This window comes from Thunnus albacares, chromosome 23, assembly GCF_914725855.1.
Source record: "Thunnus albacares chromosome 23, fThuAlb1.1, whole genome shotgun sequence".
In the NCBI taxonomy this organism is placed as follows: domain Eukaryota; kingdom Metazoa; phylum Chordata; class Actinopteri; order Scombriformes; family Scombridae; genus Thunnus; species Thunnus albacares.
The window spans coordinates 951,590-972,352 of record NC_058128.1 but is presented as its reverse complement, the minus strand read 5'-3'; the positions used below and the strand labels follow the sequence as shown (position 1 = coordinate 972,352).

At 37.4% G+C, this 20,763-nt stretch overlaps 1 protein-coding gene across 3 annotated transcripts; it reads right to left on the bottom strand.

The window, feature by feature from the left end:
- Positions 1 to 9,234: 9,234 nt before the first annotated feature.
- Positions 9,235 to 20,512, bottom strand: LOC122974983 (coiled-coil domain-containing protein 136-like). Of its 3 annotated transcripts, none has more exons than XM_044343134.1 (8): positions 20,386 to 20,512; positions 20,181 to 20,255; positions 18,424 to 18,723; positions 16,705 to 16,819; positions 15,362 to 15,590; positions 13,445 to 13,579; positions 11,375 to 11,489; positions 9,250 to 9,327 (listed from the first exon to the last, which is right to left on the bottom strand). In XM_044343134.1, the coding sequence occupies exons 1-7, from the start codon at positions 20,462 to 20,464 to the stop codon at positions 11,385 to 11,387; spliced, it is 1,038 nt and encodes a 345-aa protein (XP_044199069.1). In that variant the 5' UTR covers positions 20,465 to 20,512; the 3' UTR covers positions 9,250 to 9,327; positions 11,375 to 11,384. The 3 variants fall into 3 exon arrangements, with proteins under 3 accessions (XP_044199070.1, XP_044199069.1, XP_044199068.1); XM_044343133.1 differs by having other exon boundaries at positions 9,251 to 9,330; XM_044343135.1 differs by lacking the exon at positions 11,375 to 11,489 and having other exon boundaries at positions 9,235 to 9,330.
- Positions 20,513 to 20,763: the final 251 nt, after the last annotated feature.

Sequence of the window (20,763 nt, the reverse complement as noted above, 5' to 3'; positions counted from 1 at the left end):
TATAAAAAAAGATTTGCACTCAAAAACATCAGCATTCATTTCAGTTTCCATGACCTCCTCTGAACTAGTTTCCTACAATTAAATAATTGTTGCAACCAGAAAACAAATCTGCAAAATCCTTTTCCCATTTTTATAATACAACCCTTAAATCAGAGTTACATTCACTGGTTTTACCTTCATGAGTATTCCTCTAAACTTTCTGGGACTCAATCTATTAATTTCACTCCAGAACTGTTGGGCATTATGAGTGTGAAGGTGATCAATATGCACTGAAAGACCTCTATTAAAACTATGTTTCACAGTGTGTAACCTCATCAGCCCTTCCCTCATTTTTTTCTACTATTCTTAAAGTCTGCTAATCTCGATTCCAGTAGGGTTTGTAAGTTTTTCTAAAACCTTTATGGCTATTATTTTTCCCCTTAACACATTTATTCAATGCTGACTGGGCTCCAAGTTCCACCTTGACTACACCTGGTCCTGGTCCTCTAGGCCTCATCAGCTCCACATTAACGATCTCCAGCTAGGATCACGATGTAACCCCTCAAATAGTAAAGAATTCACTCTCTCCGAAGGGATTTCTCCTTCAACAAACAGATGGCCCACAATAACGACACATCAGACTTTGCTTCATCCATCCCGTCTATTCTAGCAGAAAGCTGTCGAATATCTAAATCAAGGTTATCTTGAATTTACTTTATTGTCCATCTCAGCTTAGTCGCTCAAGATGTTCCACTTTACATAAACCTCATTAATCTGTGATTTAAGTGTCGTAAACTCATCATGGTGCGACCCGAGTTCTGCCAAGATAACATTCATGTCACTGTTTTCAGTTTTCTCCTTTTACTGCGCGGAGCGGTCTCCTCCATCAGTCACATCGTATACAAACGTCAGACTGACTTTAGCACAGAATTATTCAGTATTAACTTGATATGTTTACTTTTTCCAACAAGCTTGTGAACAACTTTCTTTCATACGCTGCAACTGTGCAGTAAAGTCAGTTTAAAGAGAGGTTAGCTGTTCTGAGAGGGATTCAAAACAACAATAATAACATTTCACTTCTAACGTTCGTCCCGAAAGATGATTTACATTTTTTATATCTTCTGTGTATAAAACAATAACTTGCTTCGTAGATTTGTATCAAATATTTTATCTATACAAATTGACAATGTAACATAACATTACACAGCGTAGCATAACATAACGTAGCCTAGGTTAGCTTAATGTAACGTAACATAGACAATGATAATGAAACAAAACAATGAAACATAAAGTAATCCAATGCAAGGTAAAGTTACTAATATAACATAACATGAAGTAACATAACATAATGTAGCCTAAGGTAGCATAACATAAAAAGCCATGATGAATGTAGTGTAATGTAGCATAAAGTAACGTTAAGTTACATAACTTAACATGGCCACGTGTTATGTAACTTTATTTAACACACAAGAGTTAACACACAATGTGAAGTTATGTAACCTAACATAACAAAGTGTAGTGTAACAATAGCGTAGTGTCCCCTTTCAACAACCTAATCTGTCATAACGTAACAGCATAATATAATGTAGAGTAAGGTAGCATAATGCAATGCAGCTTAACACAACAATTATTAAACACAAATCACCATTATCATAAAATCTGCCCATAATTTGCACCTGTACTGTATAAGATTTAGTGACAATATACAGGACAGGTGTAAATTATTAATCCATTTTTAAATCGAACTTTATGAACAAAAACACATAGTAAACATACACTTAAAGTAGGACAAACTACTTTTTATTAGTCAGCTCATTTACAAAATGTACAGGCCCATTTAATAAAATCATCACAAAAAAAAGTTATCATGATGCAAAGACATCAGTTATACAGTTTAATGTTCAGTCCTTTAAAGAAGAGATACAGAAACACAGAAACAGGAAGTGAATAATCAAACAGAAGCAGAACATCAAACAGCAGCCAGACGACATCATGCCAGTTTTCTGTGACTCAAAGTTTGGACGTCGAACTAAAAGCTAAGTTCAGACCTGACAGTTAATAACACAGAGTCCAACAGTCAAAACACAAAAACACAAAACAACACACAACGTTACAGAATCCAGCGCAACAATAGCCCAATCTGAAGATTTAAAAACAGTCAGACATTTTGTGAAATCCTCTTGTTCTTCCCCAGAGTCTGATATCAGTTTCTGTGTGTCCAGTACAAAGAGAGGACTGTTTAGCCTAGTTTAGCACAAACACTGGAGGCAGGGGAAATTGCTAGCGTAGCAGCGGTTGTCGGTCAACAAACATAACTGCTGCTAAAACCCCAAATGTCTCCTTTTCACATTTCTGTTTCTGTTCAGTAAACAACATTCAACATGTTGGATCAAACTAGGCTAACAATTGTTTTGCTAAGTTAGGCTAAACATCTAGCGTAACACTGCTTAGCTTTAACCAACTACCATAACATCAGATATAAAGATATGCTGTCAAATATTATGCCTGCTGTGGCTTCACTAGCAGTTTCCTAAACTAAACACGTCCCAGTTTAACACCAGTTAGCAACAAAAAATAAAACAGATATACATTAAGTGTTTTAGCTACCATATCAAAATCTGGCTACAAATGATAGCATAATGTCGTATATGCTAACTGTCTGTTGCTACCATTGCATGAGTTTAAGTACAAGTACATATACTAGATCTAACTGATGAAAAAACATCAGATTTAAGTGTTTGTAGCTACCACAACCTAAACGAACTAACACTATAAATGCCTAACGTAACATTGATTACGTTAGCTGTACACCAACTAGCCACAACAACAAAATACAACATGTAAATCAGACAGTTGTTGGATGTTGGATGGAGCTAGGCTAGCAGTTTCCCCGTCTTCCAGTCTTTGTGCTAAGCTAAGCTAAACATGTCCTGGACATATTTAACACAATAAAACACCTGATTCATGTGAGGATTTCACATATTATGTGACAGTTTTTAACTTTTTGCTACAAAAATATTGATAAAACAGTCTGTTGAGTAAAAGAACTAGTGGAAGAATTGGATTACAGCACTCATGCTACCACTGTCATACAGTGTCTACTCATCTATTTTCATGCAAATTCACTACTTCTGTAAATCTAACATGCAACACTGAGCTGTACACAGTAGCTAACATTCACCAAAACACAGCTAAGGACAGACTGATGGAGGTTTCCAATATCAGTATCAATTATTCAGAATTTGACTCTCCAATAACAAAAAAAATCACTTTCTGTTTGAGTTTATTTTTATTCGGTACATCATGAAGAGAGAATTAGCTACAAAGAAAATCAAGGATCAAATAAAATAACTACTTTGGTTTCAAAGACTAGCAGATATTTGTGTTTGACGAACATTATGGGAATGTTTTTTGAGATTAGGAGAACGATTGTTCATAGTTTTTCTAATATATCTACTCTGTTCCTGCGTTGTAAAAATATGTGGCTCCTACAAACGCTCCTTGAACATTATCAGAATTACAAACCCGCGACGTAACTGTAATGTCTACATGTGGTGCCAGTTTGGTCGCCTCTCACAGACACTGAAAGTAAATAAATAATCAAAAACTGACTGTTGCATCGCTGGTTTGTCATCTGTTAACTGCGTTATTTATGTAGGAGAGTTACGTAGAAACCTTGGGAACGTCCGTGAAGTTAATGAACCGAACAGGAACATTCCTGGAATATTCTCTGAAGGGTTCAGGAAAATATTAAAAGACGTTAACCTGAGGGGAACGTTACATATTCGCTGGGACTTTCCTTGTTAATCTTTAAAAAATTGATAGGAATGATATCATATGTGATAGAAATACAAAACATTCCCTTAAAGACTGTAAGAATGTTTACACAAAAACAAAATGCTACCGAATAATTATACTTCTTTTACACATAAATATGCATTTTGGGATATTTTTGAGAAAAAATCACAGATACTGATTCATCATCAGCTGGTAGATATCAATAAACCAATAATCAGTCTATCCCCACTCTCTTAATACTGCTACATTATTTTGCAAACATTTGACAGAAGTTCTTCACAGCAGTTTAATCAGCTGTATGAAATAAACTCCTATAAAACGAGCACCAACTAGGATTCAAACTGGAACTATTTGATGTACAATACAGTACAAATCAGACCACATATTAATTAAAAAACATACATAAGTACAGATTTTGTACAGAGTAACATTAGCATGCAGCTTTCAGGAAGATTGTTTGTTTTTAATGATAAACTGTAAGAAAAACAAAACATAACTGGCTGATTATTGATAATTTAGTCAACATCCAGACTTTCTGCCAAAACTCATTCCTCAGTTTTTGAACTGACATTCACATTTTACAAAATTTCACAAGATGACACTGTGGTGTTCAGTGTCAGAGGAAGTAATTCAATACACAAATAAAATACAAAAAAAAAACACATTTTGACACATTATCATCACATCAAGACACACAGTATAGAGACAAAACAGTAAAGACAACAGCAAACTGGAGTGTCAATTTTACAGAAGCCCAGACGTACAACGAAAACAACAACAAAAACAAAAATGATTAAATATTCGAAAAGACATAAATGAAATAGTAACAGTAAGTTAAAGTTGGGTTATAACTTGACAAAAGAATGAGATGCTAACTACATTTTTTCATTTACGAAGTCAAAAATGAGATACAGTAATTCAAAAACAACATGGAAAGTCAAAATTATGACTTTTCAAGTCAAAATTATGATATAAAATAAGATTTACTCAAATTTTAGGATAGTACATCAGTCAATATTTTGTCCATCTCATAAATTTCAACTTAACAAGTGAGGATATTGACTGAATACCTTTAAAGTTCCAGTAGGTAGATCCAATTTTTTACTTTTTATCGTATAACTTTTACTCAGTATCTCAAAATTATCACTTAATAATAATATATCTACTTTAAAAGTCAGAAGTCTGACTTGAGCATTTTTTCTATTTTTATCTTACCTAATTTCTATCCATCTTTTCTGGCAGGAAAGGGCTTCCATACATTTTGATATAGTAAGTAAAGATCTTGACTTATCTCAAAAGTTTGACTTAGAAAATCAGAATCTTACAGTTTTGACTTACCACCTGTTTTTTTTTTATGTTTGTTTTTTAAAATAATTTTAACTTTTCATCTGATTTGTTTTATTTTCCTGGTGGGTGTTGGTTTCCGTACATACAAAGAAAATCCCCCAACGAAACACAAAGTACAGCTTCAGCCAATTACTTCTCTACCAAAACACCGAACACGGTGTGACATTATTTACAGAATTTATTTGACTGTTTGTCTTTCAATGATAATCTGATTAAAGTAGCCACATGTTTAAATGTCATGCAAAACCATACAAATCTCTTAATGACAAACAGTATATACCATTAATTATTTAGAACAATACAGGACCTGCTACATCCCAATTACAGTCCTGCTATTAACCACAATATATATCACTTAATCATAAAATACTAAATAATGACCTAATTTATTTAATTCCTACAGTTTGTTACAGTTGTTGTCATGTTAATACCTCTTCATTTGTAGACAGTTCAGTCTTTTCTCATTCAGTACAGTGTTTCAGATATTTTGTCCATGCTGATTGTGTTATTTATCTAAATTCTAAAACAGTGTCATATCGCCGACTCTTGTACATAAACTGGAATGTCTTATTTTGAAGCTACGCGTTATTTGGTAAAGGTCACAAACATAATCACAAATCAAGACAAACACAAACAGTTTTTGCTCTGATTCCAAACTAAACAGGATCACAGTCATTTGAACATCTGATTATCTATTATCTGAACATTTATGATTATTTGGTCACCGTTTAAATGTAAACATAAATCTACCAAGATCCATTTAAAGATGGAAACTCGTTTATGTGCAAAAAAAAGAGGACGGGGGAATTTTATCACCCTGAATAAAAAGTTACCTATAAAACTATAAAATATGAAAAAATAAGAAAATGTGTCGTTCCGACTTGTCACAGTAAATAAAGATCTGAGACGTCTTTTCTGCTGTTGTGGTTTGGGGATTAGATATAATTAGCACTGTGTCTTCACACTATTTATTTATATTTATCTGTTTTAGGATTAGATTAGATGATTGGTCCATTAAATGGTTGTATAAATATTTTTCAGGTAAAACTTAATCGGTAATTTGTGGCGGCAAATCAAGGAACTGTTAGTAAAGGTGTCCCGCAAGGCTCTATTCTTGGTCCTTTTCTATTCACTCTATTTAAAAAATAACGCCACTGCACAGTTTTGTACATAGATCCCTCTTGACACTACTTGACAGATTTTAATTAATGATTATTTAGTCAACATCCAAATTGATATCAAAACTAATTTCTTACTTTTTGAACTGGTATTCTTTTTTTTTTTTTTTTACAAAATTTCACTACTTGTGCTACTGTTACACAACGTTTTAGCTTAGTTCGAGTCTTTAAAGCAACTGACTTGAAAATGTGAAATGGGAAATGAAGGGAAATTTATCATCACATAATCTCAATTTAGGGTTTGTACTGGTGTCCCACAAGGCTCTATTCTTGGTCCTCTTCTACTATTTTCATAGATTAAATCTCTATTACAGCATTTCTTCCTTGAGCACAGATGTCAATGAGAAAACCTGTTTAAATAAGAGGAATGAACTAACTTTTGAATTAACTGACTACTGACCAGCCCTACAGATACAAGTCCTGTTCTCACTGTAAAAGCTGGTGACATTCAGAGAGACCAATTTGAGCAGTTTAACTGTAAATAAATTACCAGGAAATAATTTAATACTATTAATAGTTATATTAAATCATTTAATAAACCTGCTGGAAATGAAGGTCACATGATTTTCCTGCAGAATATCATTGTATTTAATTTAATTAGTGAGGACCAAGGCAAATATTTTATTACCCTCCTTTCTCTAGAATATTAATCCTTTCCAAATTGGGCTAAAAACAATTTTAATTTTCAATTTTTTTGTATTTTGTTCAAGTCTTTCTATGTGCTCATTTTTCAATTCTAGATAAATAATAATAACATTTACATTTTTAGTAATGACAGCTGTGACATCACTTTCCCTAATAAACTGCTCTCTCTGCTTTCCCCAAAAAACAAGAACAAACAAGAAAAAACATCCCACTGTGCAAAAATATCCCTCTGAAATTTAAAGGAACTCAATCTGAGCTTAAAACTGGCACAGTGAAATCAGTCGACACAAATAATCTCTCCTTGGAAACGATTAATCTCCAACAAATATCTAATAAAAAGTGCTTTTTAACTTCTGTAGATGTCTCACTGTAAATATACAAATACAGACATTTTAAATTGATCTATAAAGGGTTAGTATGTAAAATAAAGCTGATTGAACTCATTTTTTTCTTTAATCTGCTTTTTTTTCATGCTACAAAATGAACCTGTTGAATAAACCGTAGTTGTAATTTTTTGGACAAACACATGATAAGATGAGCAGTAAGCAGGACTAAAGCAGCGTTATAATGTATTAAAAACACTAAACAAATACATTTGATCTGCTACCGTTTTCTCCGTCATCAGTGTAATTCAGCAAGTGCAAAATATTCTTTTAATCCAGGACGGAAAAATAAGGCAAAGAGCTTTAGAGCTGAAACTATTTGTCGATCAACAAAAACATATTGATTGATAGTCACTAATAAAGTAAAAATCCCAAACATTTGCTGTTTTTAAACTATAAAAAAAATATGAATAATAAATACATAATAAAATAATACAATGAGATACATCATAATAATAAAATAAAGAATTCCCTATTATTTCTGATATTTTTATAAATGAATCAGTTTTTGGTTTTTGGTCGGACTAAGTGAGCAGTTTGAACATTGTTATGCTTCCTTATTTTGACGTCTTACAGACCAAAGAATTAATCATTTCATTGATAAAGAATAAAACTAACTTTTAGTTGCAGCTCTAAAGAATTCATGTTTTGTCAATAAACTCATCTGGTGATTCTCAAACAGCTGCCGTCATGAGCCAGAATTATGTTGCAGGTTTTCATTCATAAACACAAACTGTCGCAGATCAGTATATTGATTACTTCTTCATTGACTGACAAAGAGGCAGCGTCTGAATCAAAGCTGCATTCATATATTTCAATATTTCTGATATTTGACACTGAATGAAATGTCTCAGTGTAAAGTGAAACAGCCGCTAATACTGCCGATCCACTCAGTTTTACTCACAAGCTAACACAAGCTAACTGTATGCTAACACGCCAAAGAACCAGATGTTTTCCTCAGGAGTTGGTGGAGACCAAAACAGAGCTAAGAGGAGAGTGAATATCAGACTTAGATTCATCAGGAGGACACAAACACAACATGAATGAAGAACTAGCTAGTTTGTTTTGGAGTCAACTTTCCACCATCTAGTGGTGAAAAATCACTTGACACAGCTTTAATTCTAAGGCTGCCTAGACTTTGCTACACAAACTATTACTACTACATAAACTATTATGTTCATTAAATAAATATTCACTATTATACTGCTCTATGGCCACATCATTATTTTTATTTTGAATTGTTATTACTTTTTATTATATTTGAATATTAAACTGGTAGATTTTTGATGTAATGAATATCACAAAAAAACTGGTGAAAATCTGATCATAAAAGTACAAATTGCAATGTAAAGATTCTGTACTTTCAGCATTTTATGTTTTTAACAACTCGTTTTTAAGATCAGCAGCTCTTTTTGTGTTTTATCTCTTTGTTTTCTATCCGTGGTATCAGTTTGTGTCCCGTGCTCGCTACTGCAGGACCTTGTTTACTGCAAACTGCAACACAACAACTCTGACGTGTTTGTGAATATAAAATCCAGGTGAAAAGAGTTTTAAATGATTATATGATGATATTTGGATCATGACGGTGGATGTTTGAAAACCACAGAGCCGATCAATAAATCGTCTGTTATACTGAACAATGACGACCTGCAGGAAGAGTTACGAGTCTTTATGGACGACTTTGTTAATTAACGATCTTATTGCTTTTCCCTCCAGCACTCACTGACGTCTGTGGCGTTCAGGTCCAAACGTTTTTGGCGGTGCCGTCCGGCTACACGGAGCAATGCGACAAGCAGACATCAGGACAGCAATATGTATGAGGTCAGCGCTGGATGGGTGACGGCAATCCCACAATCCCAGAGTTCCCAGGGTCACCGTGAGGGTCACTTCCTGTCTGTGTAGAGTCCTCAGGCCCGGGTGAAGCTGGGCACGACCAGAACTACAATGGCTGCCACGGCAACCGCCGCCACCGCCAGGTTCCAGCCTTCAGTGTCACTCTGCTGAGAAAGAGGCAAAAACATGTCAGAAGAGCGGGAAAAGGAAAACAAACATGAATGAACAGGAAAAGGTCAGAACAAAATGCTGATGTCATACGGTGGCGTCGACGGGGAAAACAGCTTTTTGAAAAGGATGCATACTTATCAAGAATAAAAAGCAAAAATAAATATGTGAAAAAACAGAAATTGCATATTATATTATATTACATACATCATTTATTATTTACCCGTTTCCCAGGAAGAATACCTGCAGGAACCCGGGGTTATGACTGTGTGTGTTTTCTATGTCAAAATACAAAACTGTCACATAATAATTTTGACATAGAAAGTCAGAATTGGAAGTTAATATTTTGATAATTGACATCGTACATCAAACGTGATATAATATCTCATAAATATGACTCAGTAAGTCAAAATAATGAAGTCATGATTATACTTGGCTGTTTTTTTTATTAAAAATTACTGACATTATTATTTAAATTTTTCTTTCCATAACTTATCTTCTTGTCAAGGAATGTTAATATTGATGATTGTGTTTGTAAAATCTAAACTCAGTTGCTTTTTAAATTATATTTGGCTTAATAAGTCACATTTTTGAGATCCTTTTATCATTACAGATTCCATATGTATGTTTATTTATTTATTTTTTTGGCACAAATGAGCTTCCATACACCACTGTCACACTATAACTGAACAGAGTCGTGTGTGTGTGTGTGTGTGAGATTTTAGCAGTGATGTCATGTTGAAGTAACCCTGTAAACAGATCCTTTCACTCCCCGAGCTTCAGTCATGACTGACCACATTCACACACTCACCACAAAAACACCGTGACCGAGTCACTCACACTCCTCTCTCCACCGCACTGTCAGACCCCACAGCCCGAGACTAAATGTCTTTAACATGCTTCTCTCTCTGTAGAGCTGCACAGCTGCCAGGAGGCCACGATGCTGCGTTCAAACACATGAGTCACGAAACGTCTGCTGGAAGCTCGTAATTACAACCGTTCCTGTCAGAGCTGAGTGATACCACAGCCGGCTGCCAGGTGATCAAAATTCATTAATGAGGTCAAGTAAAGACACAGTGACAAAACTTATTAAAGGGATCATAATCTGCTTTTTGTGAAGTTATTTATATCCTGGTCTGATGTCAAATGTTAAACATGGTCAAAGTTCCAAAATGTATTTAGAAATGCTGCCTGCAAGTCAAAAATCAGGGCCGAGTCACTCACTAAGGTGGTTGCTAGGGTTGTTGCTAAGGTGTTTCTATGTGTTGTTGAGGGAGAAAAAGAAGTGAAATCCTGCTACTATAGTTTGTTTACGTAGCCTCCGGAGCCGGAGGAAGCTTCCTGAAAGCTGACCAATCAGAACAGAGTGGGCTCATCAGGAGGCGGGGCTTAAAGAGACAGGAGCTAAAACGGCCTGTTTCAGACAGAGGCTGAACTGATGGCTGCATAAAGGACCAGTAGAAGATAAATAAGGAGTTTTTAACTAGAAATCATGTCAAGATATTCCAGTAGAGCCCCAGAATATAAATATAGAGCTGGAAATGTTTTAAAGTTTTAAGGTAAGTAAAAAAACAACAATAAAACAAGAAAAAAAACATCTGTGGAAACAAAAGATCCCAACATCCAGAATACAGGGATCCTGATTTACACAGGACTATTATCAGATGACTTTTAAGGCTTCAGTCTGCTTCAAACAAACTGTGAAATTCAATTTCCAAAAGCAGAATCACTCTGTCAAGCTTTCGTTCTTCACACAAACAAGCTTTGATACACACACAATACTTGTTAATAGATCAGTTCATTGTTGGTTTGGATCCAAACATGAAGAAGAAAAATATAGAAAATCACCAGAATTATACTTTAATAGAAACATGGTCATTGCTTTGTGGTAGATTACAGACAGCAGATTCGGTGATACTCATCTTGTTCAAACACGGTAAAGTCAGAAACACACACATCTTGGATGTAACCCCATTGTTCAGCCACTCTCAGATGCTAAAAAAAAGCAGAGTGTCTGGTAGAGAAAGAAGGGCATGGCCATACCTGGTCCCCTCTAGGATGCCAGTTCCTCCCACCAGCACCAAATCAAGGCCACTATAACAATCATTCCTATGAAGGGGATGGAGAGAACAGGGGGCTCGGACGGAGGAGTGCAGTTCTGGGGAGAAGACAAAAGGAAGGAGTGGAGGGAGTGTGGTGAGAGGAAATAAAACCATAAAATAATCAGAATAATAAAGTCAGAGGGTGTGAGGGAGACCGGCAAGCAAACAGATACAAAAAGAAAACAAAAAGGAAGTGATTGACAGGCAGGCATCAAAAATATCAGATTTACAGAGAATTTGATTGAGTCCGTTGAGTAAAATTCATGTGAAACAAAAGTGATCAGATAAAAAACATGACAATGAAGGGAAAAGGGAGGAAACAGAAAGAGCAAGCCATTAGAGAACGACTTCAAAGATGGTTAAAGACAAGAAGGGGAGCGTTTTTATCACCATCTTGTCATTTAAAGATCTCTGCCGACACGATGAAGTGCTGCCGTTACAAGGTTTAACCATGAGTTAAACTACAAATATGGAGTACGAGAATGTACGTGAATGATATGATGGAGAGGAGCAGAGGTGGGACCAAGTTGTTGTTTGACAAGTCCAAAGTCAGGTCTAACATCTGGTCTTGATTGTTGACATTTATATCTCAAGTCAAGTCTCAAAGACAGGCAACTCCCAAGTTAAGACTCTCAACTGTCAAGTGTAGGAACAAGTCTTGAAACTCAAATCACAAATCAAGTCCTAAATTAAGTCTCAAGTCTAGCGGATCAAATTTAGTTTCAAGTGTTGGCACTCAAGTCCCCTGCCAAGTAACTCCTAAGTCAAAATTGACATATCATAAGTCCAGGTCCAAGTGTTGACATTCAAGTCTTGAGTCAAGTTCAGTTTGATACTAACACTCCTCTGCTTTGAGCATGGGGAGATTAAAGTTAAAGTCAAAGTTGAGTCCTTTTTAATGTTGAGCAGTTAAGTCAGTCATCGAATTCATGACTTGAGTCAGAATCAAGTCTTAGTTACTGTTTACGACTAAGACACGATTCCACACCTCTGGAGGGTAGTGAGACTGGGCGCCAAACAGAATCCAGATCTGTATGTTTGGATTCATTTGTCTTTGAAGAGATGTTCAACACACGGTACGTTTTCAGCCAATCAGATAGACCCTGACTGTCGGTACACGTCAGTATGTTTTCTAATTGTTTTCATGTGACAGGTGAATAAACCTCTGATGTTCAGACGCGTCCTGAAGGCTGTGAAGAGGAGGCGGTAAGTTGAGCAGAAGCAGAAACAGACAGATGACTGCTTTGACAAAAACAAACTGCCCGGTGGCAACAGACGTTGGCGAGAAGCTAGAAAACAAAACGCTCAGAAACCGGCTGCACAAGCCGAGCTGCAGCTGCTGCAAACCAGGAAGCAAAATGACCAATGAGGCATCCAGAGAGTGTTTTGGCTAAGCTGGTATCAACCCGCAAGCACACAGTACAGAAGGACAGACTGAATGGACAGAGCATGGATCTGAAGAAGACCGTCGTTTGGGTTGTAGTGTGTGTTAGGAGACATGTTTTCATGTGTACATTGCTTCTTACCTTTAGGTTTTAGTTCTTTCACACCAACATTGTAGCTTACCCTTCATCTTCACAGGAGGGTCGGACCGCATTAACGTTCCTCCTCTTCAAAAGTTTTAACTCGAAGCTGTATTTCTTTCTCAGGTCTCTCACTGCTACCTTGATGCTAACTGGTACTAATGAACCAATTTGACTAAGAAAGCCATTGTGACATTTTAACATATTCAAAGTTTTAATCAATAAATTGATTAAGGGCTTTTTCAGACTTGCAACTTTTTGTCTGGATGAATTAGACTTTGGTTCATTTGGGCAGGTCTGAACACAGTAATTGTACGCAGGTGAGGATGAAAACAACTGTACTGAGACCCTTTGCAGGAGGTGGTCTTGGTCCCAAACGGACTCTTGAGTGATTTGTTTGTGGTGGGAACATGATCCGTTCTCAATCCGACCCGACTATTAGGCGTACTCTGCGAGATTGAGCAAAACCAAGACTTTTGCACTCTCACCTGTGACTTCCTGCCCACCAGTTTCTGCAGCTCGGCCTTGCAGCGCTGCAGCTCCTGCTCAAGTGCTGCTCGCTCCCGCTGGCTGCTGTCGTACAACTGCTGCAAGTCCGCCAACTCTCCCTTCAGACCGTCGCACTGACAGGAAGAAAGACAAGAACATTACAGCAATATTTCACGCAGGCAACACTGCAGACGGCCCAAATAAATTTTGGGGGTTAATTACATCATTATATATCCACCGTTGCTTCTATGTGTTGTACAGTTTTGATCTTTCTTCTGTTTAGGTGAGGGTTCAGTCAAGAAAGTTGCATATTTTGCGTTGAGTTTCGGCAGTCAAGTACTAAGTGTAGGTTCAAGTGTTTGGTTCAAGTTTCAAATCAAGTCTCAGATAAGCAAGTTATGACTCTTAAAGTCTCTTGTCAATTTGCAAGTCAAGTCCCAAGTCAAGAAAGTTAAGTCCCACATCTAGTTTGAAGGGTTGACATGACAAGTACGAAATCAAGTCCCAAGTCACAACGAGCAAGTCTCAAGTCATGTCTCAGACAAGCAAGTCGCACGTCTAGTCTCAAGTGTTTACACTCAAGTACTAAGTTGAGTCTCATCACATCACATGTCAGCTCCCAAGTGTAGAAAGTAAAATTCTAGTCTCAAGCTTAGACAAGTCCCATGTCAAATTTTATGTCCCAAGTCAAGTAAGTAAAGTCTCAATTCATATCTCACGTCATTTCATTGTTTGGTCTTAAAATAAAAAACAGAAATTATCTTCATGGTTTTCATACAACCACCATGGAGCCTCCTGCAATGTTGATCACAGCTTTATATACAATACTACAGATGGTCCAAAGTGATTTCAAACTGCTGTGTAAAGAAAAATAAACATTTTTGGGACTAATTATGTCATTTTCTATCCACTGTTGTTTCTATGTGTTGTATAACAAGAGTAAGTTTCCAGATACACCAGACAGTAAAGAAAATCATTCTCACGGCCTCAGCTTGGTTACATAGTTGTAACTGTGGCTGGCGAGCACTATGATCTGCAAGGCGAGGGTCATGTGACCGACAGGGCTACCCTAGCTAATCTGCTAGCATGTTGACTGTCAGTTGACCATTTTGCCTGTATGCACGAGGGCGAGGCCTAGCTCCACACACACACACACACACACACACACACACAGAGCTGACAGAACGAAACAGACTTTAGGTTTTACGAGACTCAAGTCGACTACGACTGCTCGCTGCTGTGAGTGCAACAAAATATATCAACCAACTGTTCAATAAGCAGAACATCAGCGATGTGTCCGCCATTTCCGTAGCTTCCTCTTCTAGTTGCTACGTTTTCATAGAGTCCTGTGGGTGTGTAGCCCCCAGCACTGTTGTTGGCTGGGCGCTACACACCCGCTGCCCAAAGGTTGACGCCCAGAAATGTCGAAAACACAGCAGAATAATAAAAAAAATAAGAAAATACAGGCAGAAGGAAGAGTCTCTGCATATACAGACACCAGCACACACTTCTAGTGGGTCATAAGTGATGATTGAGAGGGATTATTTCTGTACGAGTCTACACATTGTCTTTAAAGAAAATCCTGCATAGTTTGCAGTTTATAATTAAAATTTTAAAAAGTTTTTAATTTTAATTTTAATTTCTCAATAAATAATGATAATTATTATTATATTATTATAAAATTTCCCATGTGTAGACATGCCAGTTTCCTAACAATCTGAAGCCTTACTTGTGACCCCTTGATGTTCATTTCAACTTCTACTTTATTATCCCAAAAAATAAATTCTTTTTAGCCTGAAAGGATTCAACATCAGTCAGTCAAACGTCATTCTACAGCATATGTTAGAAAAACATATATTTGAGCTTTGTGTTGTGCTTCAGGTCAGTACACATCAGGGCGGATGTTGTCCTGTTACCTCTCTCTGAACCTTGTGGGCCGTCTCCTCAGCTTGTCTCAGTTGGACCTTCAGGACGTTGACTTCTTCTGAGCTGCCGACGTCCTCCTGGACTGACGAGGAGTCTACATCCTCCAGGTGTTCAGGATCAGACTGGGACAGAGTGATGTAAGCGTCGTTCTTCACCTGATCGTCCTGCACGCGCTTAGTGTTGCCCTCCGCTCTGACTGCCAGGTACACGTCGTCACACCTGATGAAGATAGAAGAGAGTTTAAATGATTTATATTATGCACTGGTTTGTTCACACCACTTCTTTTGTTTTTACGGAGCTCAGTCTACTACTTCTGACATCCAAATGTGACTAATTTGCTTTTCAAGTAGAGAGCAACTCTGCTGACTGGTTTAGAGCTGCAACGATCAGTCGATTATTCGATTAGTCGATCAGCGGAAAATGAATCAACTATTTTAATAACTGAATAATCGTAAAATTGCAAAAATGCCAGAATTTGATGGTTCCAGCTTCTCAAATGTGAAGATTTGCTGTTTTTCCCTTTTCATATAGAACAGTTAATTGAATAGTTAACTGTCAGTCAAAACAAGCAATTTGAAGACCTCAACGTGGCATCTGACAAATTTTGACATTTCATAGTCTAAACAATTTATTATTAACCCAGAAAAGAGTCGGTAGATTAAGCTTTAGTCTTGTTGCAGCTACATATCTGTGCAAAACATGCAGGACACTTTTCTTCATGTCCATAGTATCTGATGGTATCTGATGGTATCTGATGGTATCTGATGGTATCTGATGGTATCTGATGGTTTCTGATGGTATCTGATGGTATCTGATGGTTTCTGATGGTATCTGATGGTATCTGATGGTATCTGATGGTTTCTGATGGTATCTGATGGTATCTGATGGTATCTGATGGTATCTGATGGTTTCTGATGGTATCTGATGGTTTCTGATGGCTTTTCCAGTTCAGTTAAACTCATGTGACATCTTAGTGAATTCATTAGTATTTTTATTTTTTTTATTTCTGTTCCAGATGTGATTACAAGACACACTAGTATTTATTAAACCTCAAATATATAATAGGACATCTTCCAAGAACACAAAACCAAAAGAAAGGACGGTTCTACCATTTAAAGGACCAGTGTGTAAGATTTAGTGGCATCTAGTGGTGAAGTTGCAGATTACAACCAAATGAATATATAATAAATTTCAATGTTAATAAAGTTATTTTCCTTTACTGTAGTTAAGATCTTCTCACAGATCAGAGTCTATCATCTCCAACAGGATGTGTAATGAGTATAAATGGACATTTTTCCAGCAGGTTTGATTGACAGCTGGTTGGACCACTCACGCGTCTCGTTGCTGCTGCAGTTTCTCCACTTTTCTGCTCAGTTCTTTGTTGTCGTCGGTCAGCGACTGACGCTCATCAGTCAGAGAGATGAACTCCTCCTTCAGCTGAATCATCTCTGAACAAACACACAGTAACACAAAATATTAATGACACGAAATCAACACATTTACATTCATTTTACTTCTGTTTAACTTTGCCTCTTCCTTTTTTCCCCTTTAATTATTATTACTACTATTATTATTATTTATTTGGGGGGGTGGTGGTAAAAGATAACGTTTTACTTGAGTTGACGACAACTATACTCATTACTGTAATTCACTAGTAAAAAGCTAATAAGTACTTTACAAGTATAATCATGTAGAAAAGAGATTGCTTTGCCGCAGTGTCCCATCCACTGCTGGTATGTTTCACGCAACCACATTGTGCTGGTTAAGCTAATGACACAAAGCTGTATGTAGACTAACTGTTTGTCTGAGTTTGCCACATATCTTAACATTTGTTTGTAGCTGCTGGCTGAGAGAAACCAGCCCCTGAACGTTCAACCCCTGACAGGAACAGAAAAGTCTGATATTTTTTGTCTTATGTTGCTGTAAAGTATGTTTCCTTTACTGTCACTGAAGTTTCATCCAAATGTACCTCAAATTTAACTGAATATCCAGAAAATGATCAAGGTCAAATGTTGTGAATCCTTGTTTCCATCCACTCCTGCTGTGTGAATATTAGAAGATAAACAGCTGGCGGCAGTAAGTCGGTGCCATGAATATGAAATATTCAAAGGAATATTCAATACATATACAAAATAAATATGAAGGTATTAAACAGAACAAACATCTTGATGATTTATATTTTCTCTGAGTCTTGTCAGTAGTGGAGTTAAAGATCGTCCTGAGGGTGGCGCTAGAGATCAGGCCAGTAGCTGTTTGTGACTTCAACATGAACCTGAACGCACCACAGAGTCAACTTCTCCAGTTTGGTTCAGATCACAGAGAACAGATGAGTTGTCTTAAATCATCAGATATTTACTTTGTTATTAACACGTCTGCTGTTCACACGAATCTCATTAAGACTCGCAGCTCTGGTTGTTTTCACTTTCGTTGGAGTAACAAGGTTCAGTCGGATTCTTTCTGCTTCTCAACTACTGATTTCAGTCATCAGAACCGTTTCCAGCTTCACTGTTTAGTCTCATTTTAACAAGGCTGTAAATTTAAATACTCGGTCGGCCTCGGGGAGTCCGACTCCTTCCTTTTTCCTGCTGTTGGTGAATAATGAGGAACAAAGACAGCTCTGCATCAAATATCATTTGTCATGTTTATTATACACTTTGAAACGGAGATTTACATCTTCTATGAACATTTAAAAGGTCAGCAGTCTAATCGAGGTCAGGACCCCGTACTGAACTATGTCTCGTATGAAATGTACTTTTGTAATGAAAAAGTTTATTATCTATCTTTTTTTGTTTGTGTAAAGATTAAAATGAGGTAAAACATGTAAATTATTGAGTTTTAGAGGCTAGCTGTTTCCCCTGTCTGCATGCTTTATGCTAAGCTAAGCTAATCAAGTCTGACTCCAGCTCTGTACTGAACATCCACCTGAACATTTCACTCTCAGAAATAAGAGAACTTCCAAAAGATTAAATGTAAAATTATAAAAACTATAAGATACTGGCGTTTGAGCACATAATGCTAAATATAAAATGAATATAATAAATCTGTGAGTTACCGTGAGTGTGAGAGTCTGTGTTGTGGCTCTTCATGCTGATCTCGGCTCTCAGCGATGTCACCTCCAGCTCGTACTCCTGCGCTGTGGCGTGGAGGCGCTGCAGCTCCGCCCGCAGCCGACACAGCTCCTCCTGCAGGGAGGCGATGTCGTTCTCTCTCTCCGCCGCCGCCTCCTCAGCCGCCTGCTGCAGCACCAGCACCTCCTCCTGAGCCGAGCGGAGCTCCTCCTGCACCTCCTCCAGCTCGCTCTCCTTCTCTTCCTCCAGACTGTCCATCTCCTCCTGCACCGAACGCAGCTGAGCTGCAGGAGGACAGGAAGGAATCAACATTCAGAAATGTGTTTTTTGAGAGTAAATACAATTTACAATCAATATTATTTTGTAAAGTGAGAACATTTTTAGAAACTGAGGATATTTTTGGTAAAGTTAGGTTATTTTCAGAGACACTTTTAGAAGACATTTCTGCAAAGTGACAATAATTTAAGTAAAAACAATTCAGACACCGAGGACGTTGTCGGTAAGTGAGGACCTTTTGGTAAAGAAACAACATTTTTCAAAAGTGGAAACATTTCATTGAGGCAGTTTGGACATTTAGGAAACATTGAAATATTTTAGGAAAGTCACAATATTGGACAATTTTGATACGTGGGGGCTTTATTGGACAGTGACAACATTTTTAGAAAGTTGGGACGTTTTCGGGAAAGTGAAGGCATTTGCGTTAAGTGTTGTGTAAGTTTTTTGAAAGTGTGAACAATTAGGAAAAGTGGAAACATTTTAGGAAAGTCAGGACAATTTTGGAAAGTGAAGATGTTTCAGAAAGTACAGTCATTTTGGAAAGAGGACATTTCAACCGTCTTTATGTTGGACATCTTCAAAACACAGTCTGATGGTTAGGATTTGGTTTTAAACGCACAACATGTAATTTCAGCCGCTAGGCGTCTCAATCAAAACAACAACAACAGACGGAGTGTGATGACGGTGTGAAGTAGCAAGGGATCATGGGAGTTGTTGTCTTCGTCGTTAAATAACCAGCTTCAGCGGGATAGGATTACTCCAGTGTTCATCATTCAGGATGTTTTTACCAGCAGAGGTCTCCTCCTCTCCAGAACAGACAGACCCGGAGATTAAAATCATTAAAATACTAATTAAAGCTGTTTCACCTAAAAAAAATCAATGTTTCTCCGACGATGTTTGGTGACCACCGGACTTCCTGGAGGGGCTGTTAGCCGAGCTGCTGCTAACGTTTGTCCAGTTTATTTCTCTGATAACTTAAGATCCAGACGTCCAATGACTAAAATCCTTCTTCCGGCTAAAAGATAAAGTTAAAAACAACCTAAATTTATCATGAAAATGTGTCTTAAAACTGAATAAAAGTCCATTTATAACAGTTTGTGTGGAACAACCACAACGCCGATGTATTATCTTGTATGTGTGTAAGTTACTCTTTGGTAGACGCCATTGTAGCGGACAAACACAGCGCCGCCGTATGCATCTGGTGCGTGTTTACTCTTTGGTAGAGGAGGTATGACGCCATCGACAGGCGACCAAATGAAACGGTCCGTTACTTTGATTAAATTACAGATTTCTCTGAGTTTGAACATTGTTGGAAACATTTGGGATAATGTAAGTACACAACTCAACAACATATATAACACAGGTCTAGTTGTTTTTACACATTTTAATGTGGAATAATTACATATTATACCTTTAAGGCAAAGATTAGAATTAAGTTTAGTTTCAGGTTAGGTTCATTCTGTACCTTGCAGTCTCTGGATCTGTCTGGTGAAACTCTCGGCCTGGTGAGCGCTCGCCAGTCGCTCTTCTTCTAACAGACCTGAGAGCAGAGAGGAAGAAACAGACAAAATACAATAAAATACAATAAACTTTTTAAATAACCTCTGACGTCTTCTGAGAGTTTGATATAAAAACACAGGCTTCGGGTGTAGTGTGATGTATTTACTGACCTTGCAGCTCGAGGAAGCTCTCCTCGTGTCTCTGGGAAACCTCTCGAGTCTCCTCCAGCTCCAGCAGCAGCTGCAGCATCTGAGCTCTCAGCTCTTCCAGCTCCTCGTCTTCATCTTTCCCTCCTCCTCCTCCTCCTCGCTCTTCCTCCTTCCCCTTCTCCTCCTTCACCTCCTTCTCCTTCTCTTCCTCCTGCTGACCCTTCTCTCCGTTTCCCACCGTCTCCTCCTCCTTGTCGTTCTCCTCCATGGACTCTCTCTCTTTGGCCGTCAGAGTTTCTGCCAACATGATCGGCTTCTCCACCTTCAGCTCACAAAGATCATCTGCAAAGAAACAACTCAGTTTTAGATGATTTACCATCTTTTTCTATGAAAATGTCT